Consider the following 13,382-nt stretch of genomic DNA (forward strand, 5'->3'; position numbering starts at 1 on the left):
AGACACTTGGCAACAACTCCCTGCTAACTGTCAACTGGAGGAATTGCTTGAACACTGCAACAGAAAGTGGCAAATTTCTAGGACTTAAAACACTCTGACATCCCCATCTTTCTCCCTTTCAGCTTGGAAGAAAGGGTTTGCCACTTTCCCTTCTATTGCCATCTCTCCCACTGACCACCTTCCCCAAGTTTTCTTCAGATTCTCTCTGTGATGTTGGTGTTCCACATTTTTTCCCAGAAATGGACATGTTTATTTTACTTGCATTTAATAAACAGAAACTGCCAAGTTTTCCTAATACTGCATTTGCAGTTGGAACCCATTCATTGTTACTAATGAACTTATGAAACGGAAAAGTTTTGGACTCTGGTTTGAAAGAAGGATTCATTCACACAAGAATTAACTGCGAGAAATGCCAGTAGTAGGAATTTGCTCATGGAAGTGCCACCATAAAGGATTCCCCAGAGCAGCTGAAATTACAGCTCTGTGAAGCACTTTGAAGTGCTCTAGGGGCTATTTTACTGTGAAACATGTGCAAACATACTTCATGCAGTGAAGTGGCCACACCTGATGGGCAGGAAGAGAGGGAGAAAGAATTCTCTCTGCTCCCCAGAGAGGAGATGGTTGCTAAGGCCACTGCTTCATCCACCAACGGGGAGAAGGCCACCGACATAGCCAAACACTGCACCTTATATTTCACGAGGGCTTATGCTCCATCTTCTCCTGGAAACCAATACAAGAAACAGCAGATGAGAGAGACTGTACAGATTCTTCTCCAATTGCCCTCCCTTCCCCACAATCGCACGGCAGTATTTATTCTTAAGATATAAACAGGTATTTTACTCTAGTATAACTATTGTTTTAATATGGTGATGTATGTAGATGTCACCTGAGAACAACTTGAAAGCTGAACTTTCCTCCTCGTACCACACCGTTCTAGAAACACTGTATACACGGATACCACTTTCAAAAGGTTTCACTTCCGCATGTATATAATCTAAGCCAGAAGTGAGGAACCTCCAGCCCTCAGGCCAATCCTGGCCCACCACGAGTCCAACCTGAACTGCCAGGCTACTTCCCCAAAACTATGTCCATTCACCCATCGGCTGGCATCACTCATGATGTCACCTAATAGGCACTAGACACTTGTTAAATCCTGCATTGGATGGGTACGTGTTCCCAGAACTGCACAGCCAAACTGAGAAGGAATGAACCCCCACTTATCAGCTGACGAGCAGGGTTCAATCCTGCTCAGTTTGGCCGTTTTCCAAGCAAACACCTTCTTGTTTCAAGGAAATGGGCTTCCTCTACATCATTTAGGCAGTTTTCCATGAAAGCCTGCATTTGATCCCCTGCCAAAATAGCAGGACCCTCCCATTTTTAGCAGGAGATTCCAAACAGCATCCTTCTGGATTCAGAAAGAGAAGTGCATCAAAATCAGCTAAAATGCAGGGTTTTTTCCTTATTTTTTTAACCACTGTTTTAGCAAGGGAGTCTATGCTACTCTTTGCTAAAAGTAAGGAACAACCCCTCCCTTTTAGTAGCCCACAAGGTGCTTTTAAGTCCCAACTCTGGGAGTTCAAAGTACAGTGGTACCTCGGGTTAAGTTCTTAATTCGTTCCGGAGGTCCATTCTTAACCTGAAACTGTTCTTAACCTGAAGCACCACTTTAGCTAATGGGGCCTCCTGCTGCCACCGGAGCACGATTTCTGTTCTCATCCTGAAGCAAAGTTCTTAACCCGAGGTACTATTTTTGGGTTAGCGGAGTCTGTAACCTGAAGCATATGTAACCCGAGGTACTACTGTACTTCGGCACAAGACGTCACTGTGATGCCTTGCAAGTCACACATTGGCAGCCTTGCACACCTGCCAGGTTTGGTCAAAGAGGCTGATCCTGATAACGGTCTGGCCCACGTAGACAAAACAGCTTCCCTACCCTGATCTAGACCAGTGTTTCCCAACCGGTGTTCCGCGGCACACTAGTGTGCCACGAGATGTTGCCTGGTGTGCCGTGGGAGGGAGGCGGGCGAGTCGGGCGGCGAGAGGCGGGGCAGCGGCGGCGAGGAGAGGCCGCCCAGCGAGGGGGTCTCGCCGTCTGCCTGCCTGGCTGCCTGCGTGGCGCTGACGTCACGGGGCTGTAACGTGCCCCACATAGGCACACGCGGGGCGGCGAGCGAGCTCCCTCCCACATCCCATCGCCGCTCGCTTCGGCCGGCCTACTGGGCTGTCGCAGGCGGAAGGCCTGCGCATGCGCGAGGTTTTCGCGCCTTCGGGATTCCCTTCACGCCTTCCTCCTCCCGGGTCCTTGAGAGCGCGGGAAGCGGCAGCGCGAGACCGGCGTTGAGCCTGGTAGGTATTGCGCTTGCCAAGGCAGTCATTTGGGAAATGAAAACTTGCAAAGCAAGCAACCAGTTCAATCTGAAGTACGTGTATGCTTAATATCCTGTATCTGAAACCTGTTCTGCCCCCTCCCCCACACTTGGTGCCATTTTCATCTACACATGCAGCAGAGTAAGTTGACCCAGAATAGTACCAATTCAGATGGCAGATGGGAGAATGACAGTGCTGAATGCTTTCCCATGTAGAACAGTCCCTGCAAATAAAAACCTAGCATATTTGGAAGAGGGATGCTAGCCTAACCATTACCGTATTTTTCGGACTATTGGACGCACCGGTCCATAGGACGCACCTAGATTTTGGGGGGGGAAATAAAGGCAAAAAAAATTTATCCCCCCCCCGCCAGGCGCGGGGCTGGGGCGGGGAAGCCCGAGCTTCCCCCTCCCCCAGAACGGGACCCAGAGCCATGCCGAAGCTGCGCGCAGCTTTGGCATCGCTCTGGGAACTTGCGGGGCTGGGGCTGGAGGAAGCCTTCCGCCAGCCTCCAAACCATGTCGGGAGACAGCGGGATGGCGCGCTGCGCCTCTCCCGCTGTCCCCCGAGTTTGCAGGGCTGGCGACGGGGAGGAGCAGGCTTCTTCCCCCGCCAGCCTTCTAGACAAGTCGGGGTACAGCGGCAAAGGCGCGCTGCGCCTCTCCCGCTGTCCACCGAGTTTGCAGGGCTGGCGACGGGGAGGAGCAGGCTTCTTCCCCCGCCAGCCTTCTAGACAAGTCGGGGTACAGCGGCAAAGGCGCGCTGCGCCTCTCCCGCTGTCCCCCGAGTTTGCAGGGCTGGCGACGGGGAGGAGCAGGCTTCTTCCCCCGCCAGCCTTCTAGACAAGTCGGGGTACAGCGGCAAAGGCGCGCTGCGCCTCTCCCGCTGTCCCCCGAGTTTGCGGGGCTGGCGACGGGGAGGAGCAGGCTTCTCCCCCCGCCAGCCTTCTAGACAAGTCGGGGGACAGCGGGAAGGGCGCGCTGCGCCTCTCCCGCTGTCCCCCGAGCTTGTGGGGCTGGCGGTGGGGCTCTCCTGAAGCCTGGAGGCTCCCCCCCCCACAGCCTCCAGATCAGGTCGGGGAATAGCGGGATGGCGGAGCGCCGCCATCCCGCTTTTCCCCGACCTGATCTGGAGGTTGTGGGGATGGTGGGGGGGAGAAGCAGGCTTGCTTCTCCCCCCCCCCAGCCTCCCCATCAGGTCGGGGAATAGCGGGATGGCGGAGCGCCGCCATCCCGCTTTTCCCCGACCTGATCTGGAGGTTGTGGGGATGGTGGGGGGGAGAAGCAGGCTTGCTTCTCTCCCCCCCCAGCCTCCCCATCAGGTCGGGGAATAGCGGGATGGCGAAGCGCCGCCATCCCGCTTTTCCCCGACCTGATCTGGAGGTTGTGGGGATGGTGGGGGGGAGAAGCAGGCTTGCTTCTCCCCCCGCCAGCCTCCAGATCAGGTCGGGGAATAGCGGGGTGGCGGCTCTGCGCCTCCCCGCTGTCCCCAGCTTTTGGGTGCAGGCTGCTGCCCGCAAGCCTTGCGAGCCCGCGGGACATCCCGCCGGGCTTGCAAGACTTGGGATAGCTTCCTGAAGCCTGGAGAGCGAGAGGGGTCGGTGCGCACGGACCCCTCTCGCTCTCCAGGCTTCAGCAAAAGCCTGCATTCGCACCATAGGACGCACACACATTTCCCCTTCATTTTTGGAGGGGAAAAAGTGCGTCCTATAGTGCGAAAAATACGGTACCTTCTATGCTGTTACTTTTTTTTTTTTTTACATAAGTAAAAAGTGACCTTTCCCCATCTGGCATGGTGGTGTGCCTCGAGATTTTTTTCATGAAACAAGTGTGCCTTTGCCCAAAAAACGTTGGGAAACACTGATCTAGACTGTACCCAAACTCCCTTTTCCCACACAACCCAACTGTAACAGCTGCAACCTGCTCCCAACTCAATGATGTCCAACACAGAAGATAAAGGAACAGCCCATTCTCCATAATGTTCAGTATGAGGGAAATCCCGTTCTCAGGGCTGCTTGGAAGGCTGTAGGTGGAATAGGATGGAAAACTCTTATTACATAACTACTTCCTCATACTCGTGATGCACGTACAAGTATCCCAACAGGCACTACCACTGAGAATATGTCTCACAGCAACACTATTTTTACTCCCAACAATTTAACCATCTCCTCAGATTTGAAAGGGACTTATAACATGACATATGTAAAGAGCTGTGTATTGTACTGCAAGAGATTGTGTACTTGTTCCAGATCTCATGAGCAACAAAGTGCAAAAAAGGCCAATGTGAATAAAACCTCAAGGTTTTGAGAAAAAATGCTTGTGTCACTTGCTATAGAGAACGCAAACATATTTAGGCTAGTGACCTACGCAAACCCACTAAGGTCATAAGATCTGGAATGATCTGCTGAGTTACTGCTTCTTGCCCACACTTCAAGATGTGGAAGGCAGCTATGAAATTGGTGACATATTTTCCAGGGGCACATTAACACACCACAGACGGAGCTTAATTTTTAACCCAGTTTGTAAAAAGGCCAATGGAATCTCCACTTTTTGCTTTCAATACCCCTTCTGAGGTTATGCCCTCCCTCATGTGATATGTTATTAGAGCAAGCGAACTCAACTCTGCTGTGTTCAGTCCAAACTGTTTGGGAAGGGAAAAGAGACTTCTACAACTTCTTACAAAAAGCTAAGGCAGCCCAAAAAAAGAAAAGGTGAGCAGCCTTCAAAGAGCCCCACCCATATGAGGATAATTATAGCAAAACCAAAATAATTCTAGTCCTTGGGAATTGTGGGGCTGAGAGCGGGAGGAATCAGGCCAGAAAACTGAGATTTTATATAGCAGCTAATTGAGCTAATTGTGTCCATTTTTATTCAAATCAACAAACTGGATAAGCCTCCTGAGGAAAGCAGCTGGGAGGAAGAATTCTCTACCCTGATGTCAAAATGCTAAGACATTCGCTTTTCATTACTCTGTGGAGGTTTGCCCTCACCAGCGTTCTTTACTGCTGTTCTGCAAAACGAGACAGGGTGGGATAGGATTGAGTAAGCATGCTGACAAGTCTGGCAGGTTCAGTTAAGACTGTGCTGTGATGAGCTATCGGCTGATTGCAGAGAAGTCACCCTATGACTACAGCAATTTACATCTGTTCTCATTCTAGAGGTTTCGCACTTATTTCAAACAATCATCTACTTAGGTGTACATGTGATTTCTTCATTTAGCCCTGTAAAAACAACAACGATATAAATAGAGTGGTTTCCTGATACAAAGCAGCAACTGCTCATATAGTGAACAGGCAATATCCACATCTCAGATGCACAGCTGTCAATCACCGCGGGCCTGGGAACAGCACATCGAAATGGAGTAATTTCAATGAACCACAATTTTTATTTTTAAAAAATCCTGAGCAGCAATGCTGCATCAGCAGTCACTCAGATTCCCCCTAAGAAGTGTACTGTCAGCAGAAAGTTTCAGAAAGCAGAACCCAGGTTTCCAGCTCAGGAGCAACCTCCTGTTGCTATACGCTACAGCTCCGAGACTTCTCTTGTCTCATTCTTGCTTCCTCGCACAAACTCCCTTTCCTTCAATCCAACGCTGCTTGCAATGGCCATGAAGAAACAAATATGCTGTTTTAGTCCCAGTCCCTCCCTACCAGACATCATGGGATATATATTTATATATTTAGTCCGTACAACATCATCCATCAACCATCTTAAAGAAGTGGCAAGCCTAGCTAAGGAAAGCAGATAAACAAGGAAGTGAAGAGTGTTACACAAAACTGTCACTTGATATCCGTCTTTTATAGAAACTACTTTGCTGGGAAGCTTGAGGGAAACACTCCGGATATCCCCTGCCCCGCTTCCTCAATTCTACAGAGAAAGGGAAAGCTCTGCCAGCTGCTGGGTTATGCTCTTTCCCCAAACACCCAGTTGCCCCCTAAAGGACGACTAAAGTGTCAAACAGCAATCACCAAGACGGGGTGCTCCAAAAAGATAATCAAAGGAATCAGGGCTGCCTTCTTACGCAGTACAGCTGTCCTAACAGAGAAGACCTCTCAGGGCAAAACGACAGAACTCTTTTGCGTCTTGTATCACCAACTCTTCCAACCCATCTGTGACATTCCTCCCTAAAGGAATCTTGACAGCAAAGCAGGGAAAACATCTTTCTCTCCCCTCCGCATCACCCAACGTAACCAGAAAAGGACCCTGCGGGGCATGCAGAGGTCATGGCATGCATATATATTTTTGTTTGTGTGTGTGTGAGAGAGAGAGAGAGCTTGCCCATAGCATATAGAACAGAGACCCTTTTTCAAACAGCACCTTTCCCTTTTGTACCAGTTCACTTTTCAGCAAGCCCCCACCCCACCCCTTCACATTCCCTTGACATCCTCAATGCCCAGAAACACAGCAAGGAGGAAGCTTGTCAACTTAGGTGGGAGCAGGAGCGTGGAAAGAGACAAGCACAGGACTGTTGGTACTTCTCCGGGACACTTGGGACAGATATGGGGGCACTCTAGCATGGTGCCCCCCCCCAAAAAAAACGCAAAAGAGCAGAGAGACTTATTTGAGGAGCTGAATATAGATGTGTTTCAATGTGGGGCTGTCGTTTTCTTTCAGAGAAGTGCCGAAAAAGTGGGGGGGGGAGCTTCCTGCTTTTGACCCCATAAGTGAGGTGGGGGGGGGACACACACTTACATACGTCTCAGAAGCACACAGACCACGAGGACTGGCACCTTAGGGTGGTTATGTGTGCGTTGGGGGGGGGGAGGAAAGGACACATTACATGAGGGGAAGCAGAGACTTCCTCGTTTAAGTCTAGGGGCTCCTGAGGGCAGGAGAAGCCCAGGGGTCACCCCTACGTGGGGGGGTGGCTGTTGCTCTTTTTTGCAGAAGTGCCAGAAAAAAAGAGGGGAGGGCAGTTTCTGACCCCATTTGGGGGGGGGACCATAGGAAATATAGGGGGCAGCCAGAAGCGCCTAAGACAGTGAGGAGGGCTGGCACCTTAGGGTGCTTATCTGTGTATTTTGGTTTGGGGGGGACACACATTACATGAGGGCAACCAGAGGCGTCACCCCTATAAGTTCAGGGGCTCCTGAGGAGAAGCAATGAGAAAAGGGTACGGGGGGCACCTCTTCTATGCCCCCCCACAAAGCCCCCCCAAAGGTGAGGAAGGGGGCGTGGCCACGGGGAACAGCGCACCCCACTCCTCCTCCTCCCCCCCCCGCCCGTACCTGCTGTGGGGGTGGGGGTGCGGGGGGGCTCTCGCTCTCTCCCCTCCCGCCCAATCCGCCGCCCCCCCTCCCTCCGCCGCTCCGGCCGCCGCTGCCGCCGCTTCTCCTCGCCTTTAGTTTGACCTTTTTCCGTGCCTCAGCTTTCTCCCCGCCCTCCGGGTCTCTGACGTCAGCGCCCTAGCAACCAATCCCCGCGCCGCCTTCCCTTCCTTCCCTTCGCCCTCCCCCTTCCGCGCGCACGCTTCGCCCCGCCCCCCCCCCCTTCCGAGCTCTCGCGCTCGCACGCCGGTGAGAGAGAGAGAGAAGGGGCGTGACGGAATGGGGGAGGGCCGTTCGGGTGAGCCCACGTGGGCGCGCGGGAGCCAATCGGAAGCGCGGGCTGGCGATAGGCGCGCTGGGGCGGCCGGGGCTCCTGGTTCTGGCCGCGCAGGGGCAAGAAGAGAAGGGGGCGTGGCGGGGGAAGGGCTTCCCTGATTGGAGGAGCGGGAGATGGGAGGTGAGAGCGGGGCGGGGCTCGAGGTCCCGGGAAGGAAATAAGGAGCTGCCTGTTAGATGAATAGGATTGGGTCGTTGTTTCTTCTTTCTGTCCGTGCGTGGGTTTTTTTTTTTGCTCTCCGATTTTGACAGTGAGGCGCGCGCTTTGCTGGAGAAGAGAAGCTGCATATGCATGCATTTTCAGAGTAATGCAAAAAATAATAGTACTAGTCTAGATAGATGGATAGGTGCAGACATGCGTTTGCAGAGTAATGCGGAAATAATAGCACTTGCAAGAAAAGTGCACGCATGCATTTTCAGAATAGGGCAAACATGGCACTCGCAAGACAGGTGCAGACATGCGTTTGTAGATGAATGCAAAAATAACAGTTCTTGCGAAAAGAAATTAGAAACGCATGCGCTTGCTTTGAGCTGTGCAAAACCGGCGCTGCTTGCTTGCACATTTGATGCGCGATTTGCACAGCGCTGTAAAACAGCATATCTGCGGCTTAGGCACATAGGCGCCTGCTCGTCTTGCTTAGCGCGCTGACAACACTCCCGCGTGCTTTGCAGAATGCGGAAAAGTTTGCAACATTCTCGGAAGTTTGGCAACTTTCTTAAGGGCGTTGAGTATGTGATGTTGCGTTAAGGTCGTCTGGTGCCTCAAGTATTGAAGCTAATTCCCGTGAGGGGTGGGGGGAGGCGGGGTATAAATAATAATTCAGTAATGCTACAGTGCTAACCGTGCCTACCCATAAATAAATTATATTGAATTCATTGGTGCATACACTCTGAAGAGTGGGATTAGGATGGCAGCCTAAATTGGTTAAAATTAAATTTGTTGCCATGACGCATACCCTGAAGATCAAAAGTGTTATGCTCTGCCATGCTGGGATCATAGAGTTGGAAGGGATCTCAGGGTCATCTAGTCCAACCCCCTGCAATGCAAGAATCTCAGCTAAAGCATCCATGACAGATGGTCATCCGACCTCTGGTTAAAAACCTCCCACGAAGGAGAGTCCACAACCCCCCAAGGGAGACTATTCCACATTCTAACAGCTCTTACTGTCAGAAAGTTTTTCTGAAGGTTTAGTCTGAATCTCCTTTCTTGCAACTTGAAGCCACTGGTTCGGGTTCTACCGTCCAGAGTAGGATAAAGCAAACTTGCTCCGTAGTCCATGTAACAGTCTTTGAGATATTTGAAGATGGCTATCATATCTCCTCTCAGTCTCCTCTTTTCCAGGCTAAACATACCCAGCTCCTTCAGCCGTTCTTCTTAAGACTTGCCTTTTCCAGACCCTTGATCATCTTGGTTGCCCTCCTCTGCACACCTTCCAGCTTGTCAATATCCTTCATACACAACAGTGAACACCAGCAGGCAATATCGCTACTGCTCCACCATTTCTGCCCATGCATTCTTCTGTTCCCTTGTGAGAACACCGGGAAAGATCTGTTATGCCAGTGTACTGCCTCAAATTTAATCACTTCACCCCTGCGATTTTCTGGCAGGAGGTACTGCAAATGGATTTTTTTTTTTTCTGGAATCAAATAACAGTCATGCACACTAAATAAGAGTTATATTCCATTGCTTTCCCAGAAGTGCCTTTTATGTCGTGTGAAAGGTCAACCATAATGCAGAAATTCACAGTCAGGGAAACGCCAGGACAATGGAATAAACTGCCGTGTGAATCGGCCACAGGCTGCACCTCTAGCTCAACATGTCCTGCCCAGGCTTCACCCACACTAAACCATTTTTCTGTGGATTCCACACTTTTCTCCCACTCTGGTCCTGCCCAAAGTCAAAACAGCCTTCACATCCAAAGCGGACTTTATAACTCACATGGTGGGCAGCATACATCTTTCAAAGTTGATCCTGAAGCCCATCTCTGAAGTCTACAGCTGGCAAGTGGCAAACTGCATATTCACCTACCTTTCCACAGGTCTTCCCCCTGTTCGCTTCTATAGGGCCCTAGGAGGGGGCGGGAATTAATACAGTGGGAATTTAGGTCTCGTAGGACCTGACCTTTGCTTGAATCATGCGTTGGTTTTGATCCCGTATAATTTTGACGGCTTGAGGAGGATCTGTCGTTGGATATGCCAACCTGCAAGGCACACACCCAACTTTTGCAACTCCATGCATCGTGATTTTTTCTTTCTTCCTGGCTTCTAAATTATGCACAGTTTCTGATTTTCTCATGTAGCTTCACCTCACTCAAATCAAAGGTATGCAAATAGCTGTTTCCCTTTGGCTGCTTGCATTCATTAATAATGAAATAAACAAGCACGGTTACATGTGCAAAACAAATCTTTTCCTAGAGGGGCAGGCTGCATTCTGCCTACAGTATTATTGGGACGGCTGGAGCGCATGGGTTCTGTCTTCTCCATCGCAAGAGCTATTTAGGGAGGCATCCAATTATTAATGGGAGCGATTGATTTTCCCTAAAGCAAGGAGCCCCTTGCTACGCTATTTGGCTGGCTAACCAGACCAAGTGCGTTATTTCTCCAGAATTCAAAGAGGCAAAAATGTGATTCTCAGAGGAGAAATGTGCATTTTGTATTACTCACATTAGTGGAAAGAGAAGGCTTGCCAAAAGCGGCCAGGTGAGCTTTGGAGGTTACTGAGCTCTAGGCCTAAGAACAATTCTCTCCCGTTCAGTCATTCAGTCATTTGGATTTGCAAAGGAGTTTATAAGAACAAAATAAGGTTTGTTATTTATATATATGGTATATCTGACATATATATCCCACCTTTCTCCTCCAAGGAACTTAAGGTTGCGTATGTGGTTCTCCACCTTCCTCATTTAATCCCCAACAACCACCCTGCAGAGTAAGTTAGGCTGAGAGGCAGCGACTGGCACTAGGTCACCCCCAGGGAACTTTCTGACTGGTTGGGGATTCGAACCCAGGTCTCTCCCAAGTCCCTCTTCTTCTTTTTTTATAAAATATTTATTAAAGATTTTAAAGAATTCAAACATTGAAACAAACTTAAATCAAAAGGAAAAAACAAAAAGAAAACATAAGCAACATACAAAAATACAAGTAAAAGATACATAAAAAGCACGCAAAAGAAAATAATTCATCTTCTTAAATATCATTTTTCATAACCCTCTTTCAGGGCTCCCTCACGTCTCCCTTTTCTGTGTTCCTGATTATAAAATCATATTCCGCAATACTTCACCTTCTCTTAAAAGTTGTTTTAAGTTGTATATTTCAACAATTATGTCTCCAATTTTGCCTCTTGTTATAAAATATTTAAGTATTTAAACTTGACATAATATTATTCAAATTTCATCTTTGTTCTTATAATTCAATTATTTTCATATTCCTTTCCACTAGTTTACTAATGCCGTATTGTTTTTATATCCTGCATCATTTTAACATTCATAAAGTTTACAATGCTTTTGCAAATAGTCCTTCTCCCAAGTCCCTCTTCAAACAATCTATGACCACTACATTTTTTCGCTATCACACAGTGGTACCTCGGTTTTCGAACGTAATCCATTCCGGAAGACTGTCAAGCTCCGAAACGTTCGAAAACCGAGGTGCAAAGCGCAGCCTGCAAATTTAACAGAGAAAATTGAGAAAAAATAACATACACACTCGGTGGAAGCCGTTCAACTTCCGAAGCATGTTCAAAAACAGAAGCATTTACTTCCGGGTTTACGGCGTTCGAGTTCCGAAATGTTCGTTGACGGAGACGTTCAAAAACTGAGGTACCACTGTATTTGCATTTTCAAATGCATGCTTTCCCTTAGTATATGCATTTCTGTACACATGACTTGGCTTGACTGGAGAACTGCATTGCAGAATTCGGAGACCCGTGAATTTCAAAGCACGTCTCTGTTTAGGTTTGCATATTGCTTTGGAAAAGTGAATGAGGCAGATAAGCCTCATTCATGCAAACCGAAGTGCAAACATGCAAATGAAAGTGAATTTCTTGTCCATCCCTGCCTGCAAAACAACTCCCCAGAAGCATTCGATGTAGGAGCAACTAAGTTTCCACCAAGACCTGAAACACAGTGCAGAAGATCTCCCAGCCTGCCTTCCTCAACTGCAAGCCTATCATTATTGTTTATTAAACTGATGTGCCGCTCTTCATCCAAGGAGCACAGGGGGGGTTACAGTATAAAAACACATAAATACAGAACAAACAAAACAGTAACCCCCCTGCCCCCAGCACAGCTTAAAAGCCCATAGATTGTTTAATTAACCAAAGGCCTGGGGAGAAGAGGAATGTTTTCGCCTAGCACCTAAAGATATATAATGAAGGTGCCAGGCAGACCTCCCTGGGGAGAGCATTCCACAGGCAGGGAGCCACTGCAGAAAAGGCCCTTTCTCATGTTGCCGCCCTCTGGACCTCTTGTGAAGGAGGCACACGAAGAAGGGTCTCAGGTGTTGGAAGTGTAAAGAAACGGAAGGTACTTTTTTCACCTCTGGTGGATGTGCCCGAAGATTAAGGCTTTCTGGGAAATGATATATAATGAAATGAAAAAGGTACTTAAATGTACTTTCCCTAAGAAACCAGAGGCCTTTCTCTTGGGCATTGTTGGCCAATTGGTGTCAAAGAAAGATAGAACATTTTTTATGTATGCTACAACAGCAGCAAGAATACTCATCGCAAAGTATTGGAAGACACAAGATCTACCCACCCTGGAAGAATGGCAGATGAAGGTCATAGACTACATGGGACTGGCTGAAATGACTGGCAGAATCCGAGACCATGGGAAGGAGATAGCAGAAGAAGATTGGAATAAATTTAAAATTTATCTTAAGAAATATTGCAAAATTAATGAGTGTTAAAATGTTGTGGTTATAGAAAGTAAGGGAATACAGCTGTAAAAGTTTAAGTAAAAGAAAAGAAAAAAAATTAGATAAAATTAAGGGGGAGGATTTGCTGATATAAATTTGGGAATTGGAATGCAGAAAGGGGAGGTATGGGGAAGTCGGTGAAGTAGGTTTTTTTAAAAAAAGGATTGAAATTATACATGTTTGTTTTTGTGTGTGTATGTTTGTATTGTGTATTGTGCGTGTTTTTATAATTTGTGAAAATTCAATAAATATTTATATATATATATATAAAAGAAGGGTCTCAGGTGATGGTCTCAGGGGCTAGGTCAGTTCATATGGAGAGAGGAGAAGAAGAAGAGTTTGGGTTTGATATCCCACTTTATCACTACCCTAAGGAGTCTCAAAGTGGCTAACATTCTCCTTTCCCTTCCTCCCCCACAGCAAACACTCTGTGAGGTGAGTGGGGCTGAGAGACTTCAGAGAAGTGTGACTAGCCCAAGGTCACCCAGCAGCTGCATGTGGAGGA

The 13,382-nt window shown here is 48.4% G+C and overlaps 1 protein-coding gene across 15 annotated transcripts in view; it reads right to left on the minus strand.

The window, feature by feature from the left end:
- The window catches only part of LOC309539617 (uncharacterized protein), a 28,650-nt gene extending 20,912 nt beyond the window's left edge, over nt 1-7,738 (minus strand). For 6 of the 15 annotated variants that reach the window (XR_014222874.1, XR_014222875.1, XR_014222876.1 and 3 more), the window contains exons 1-2: nt 4,272-5,023; nt 565-720 (exon numbers count right to left, since the gene is read on the minus strand). Coding sequence is in view for 2 of the 15 variants with exons in the window: in XM_082236014.1 (XP_082092140.1) it covers nt 565-670 (106 nt within the window). In the remaining 13 variants the exon portion in view is untranslated. The other 9 variants (XR_014222877.1, XR_014222878.1, XR_014222870.1 and 6 more) reach the window with 7 other exon arrangements.
- Between the last annotated feature and the right edge of the window lie 5,644 nt (nt 7,739-13,382).

Source organism: Podarcis vaucheri (assembly GCF_965113315.1).
Source record: "Podarcis vaucheri genome assembly, chromosome: 8".
NCBI classification, from domain to species: domain Eukaryota; kingdom Metazoa; phylum Chordata; class Lepidosauria; order Squamata; family Lacertidae; genus Podarcis; species Podarcis vaucheri.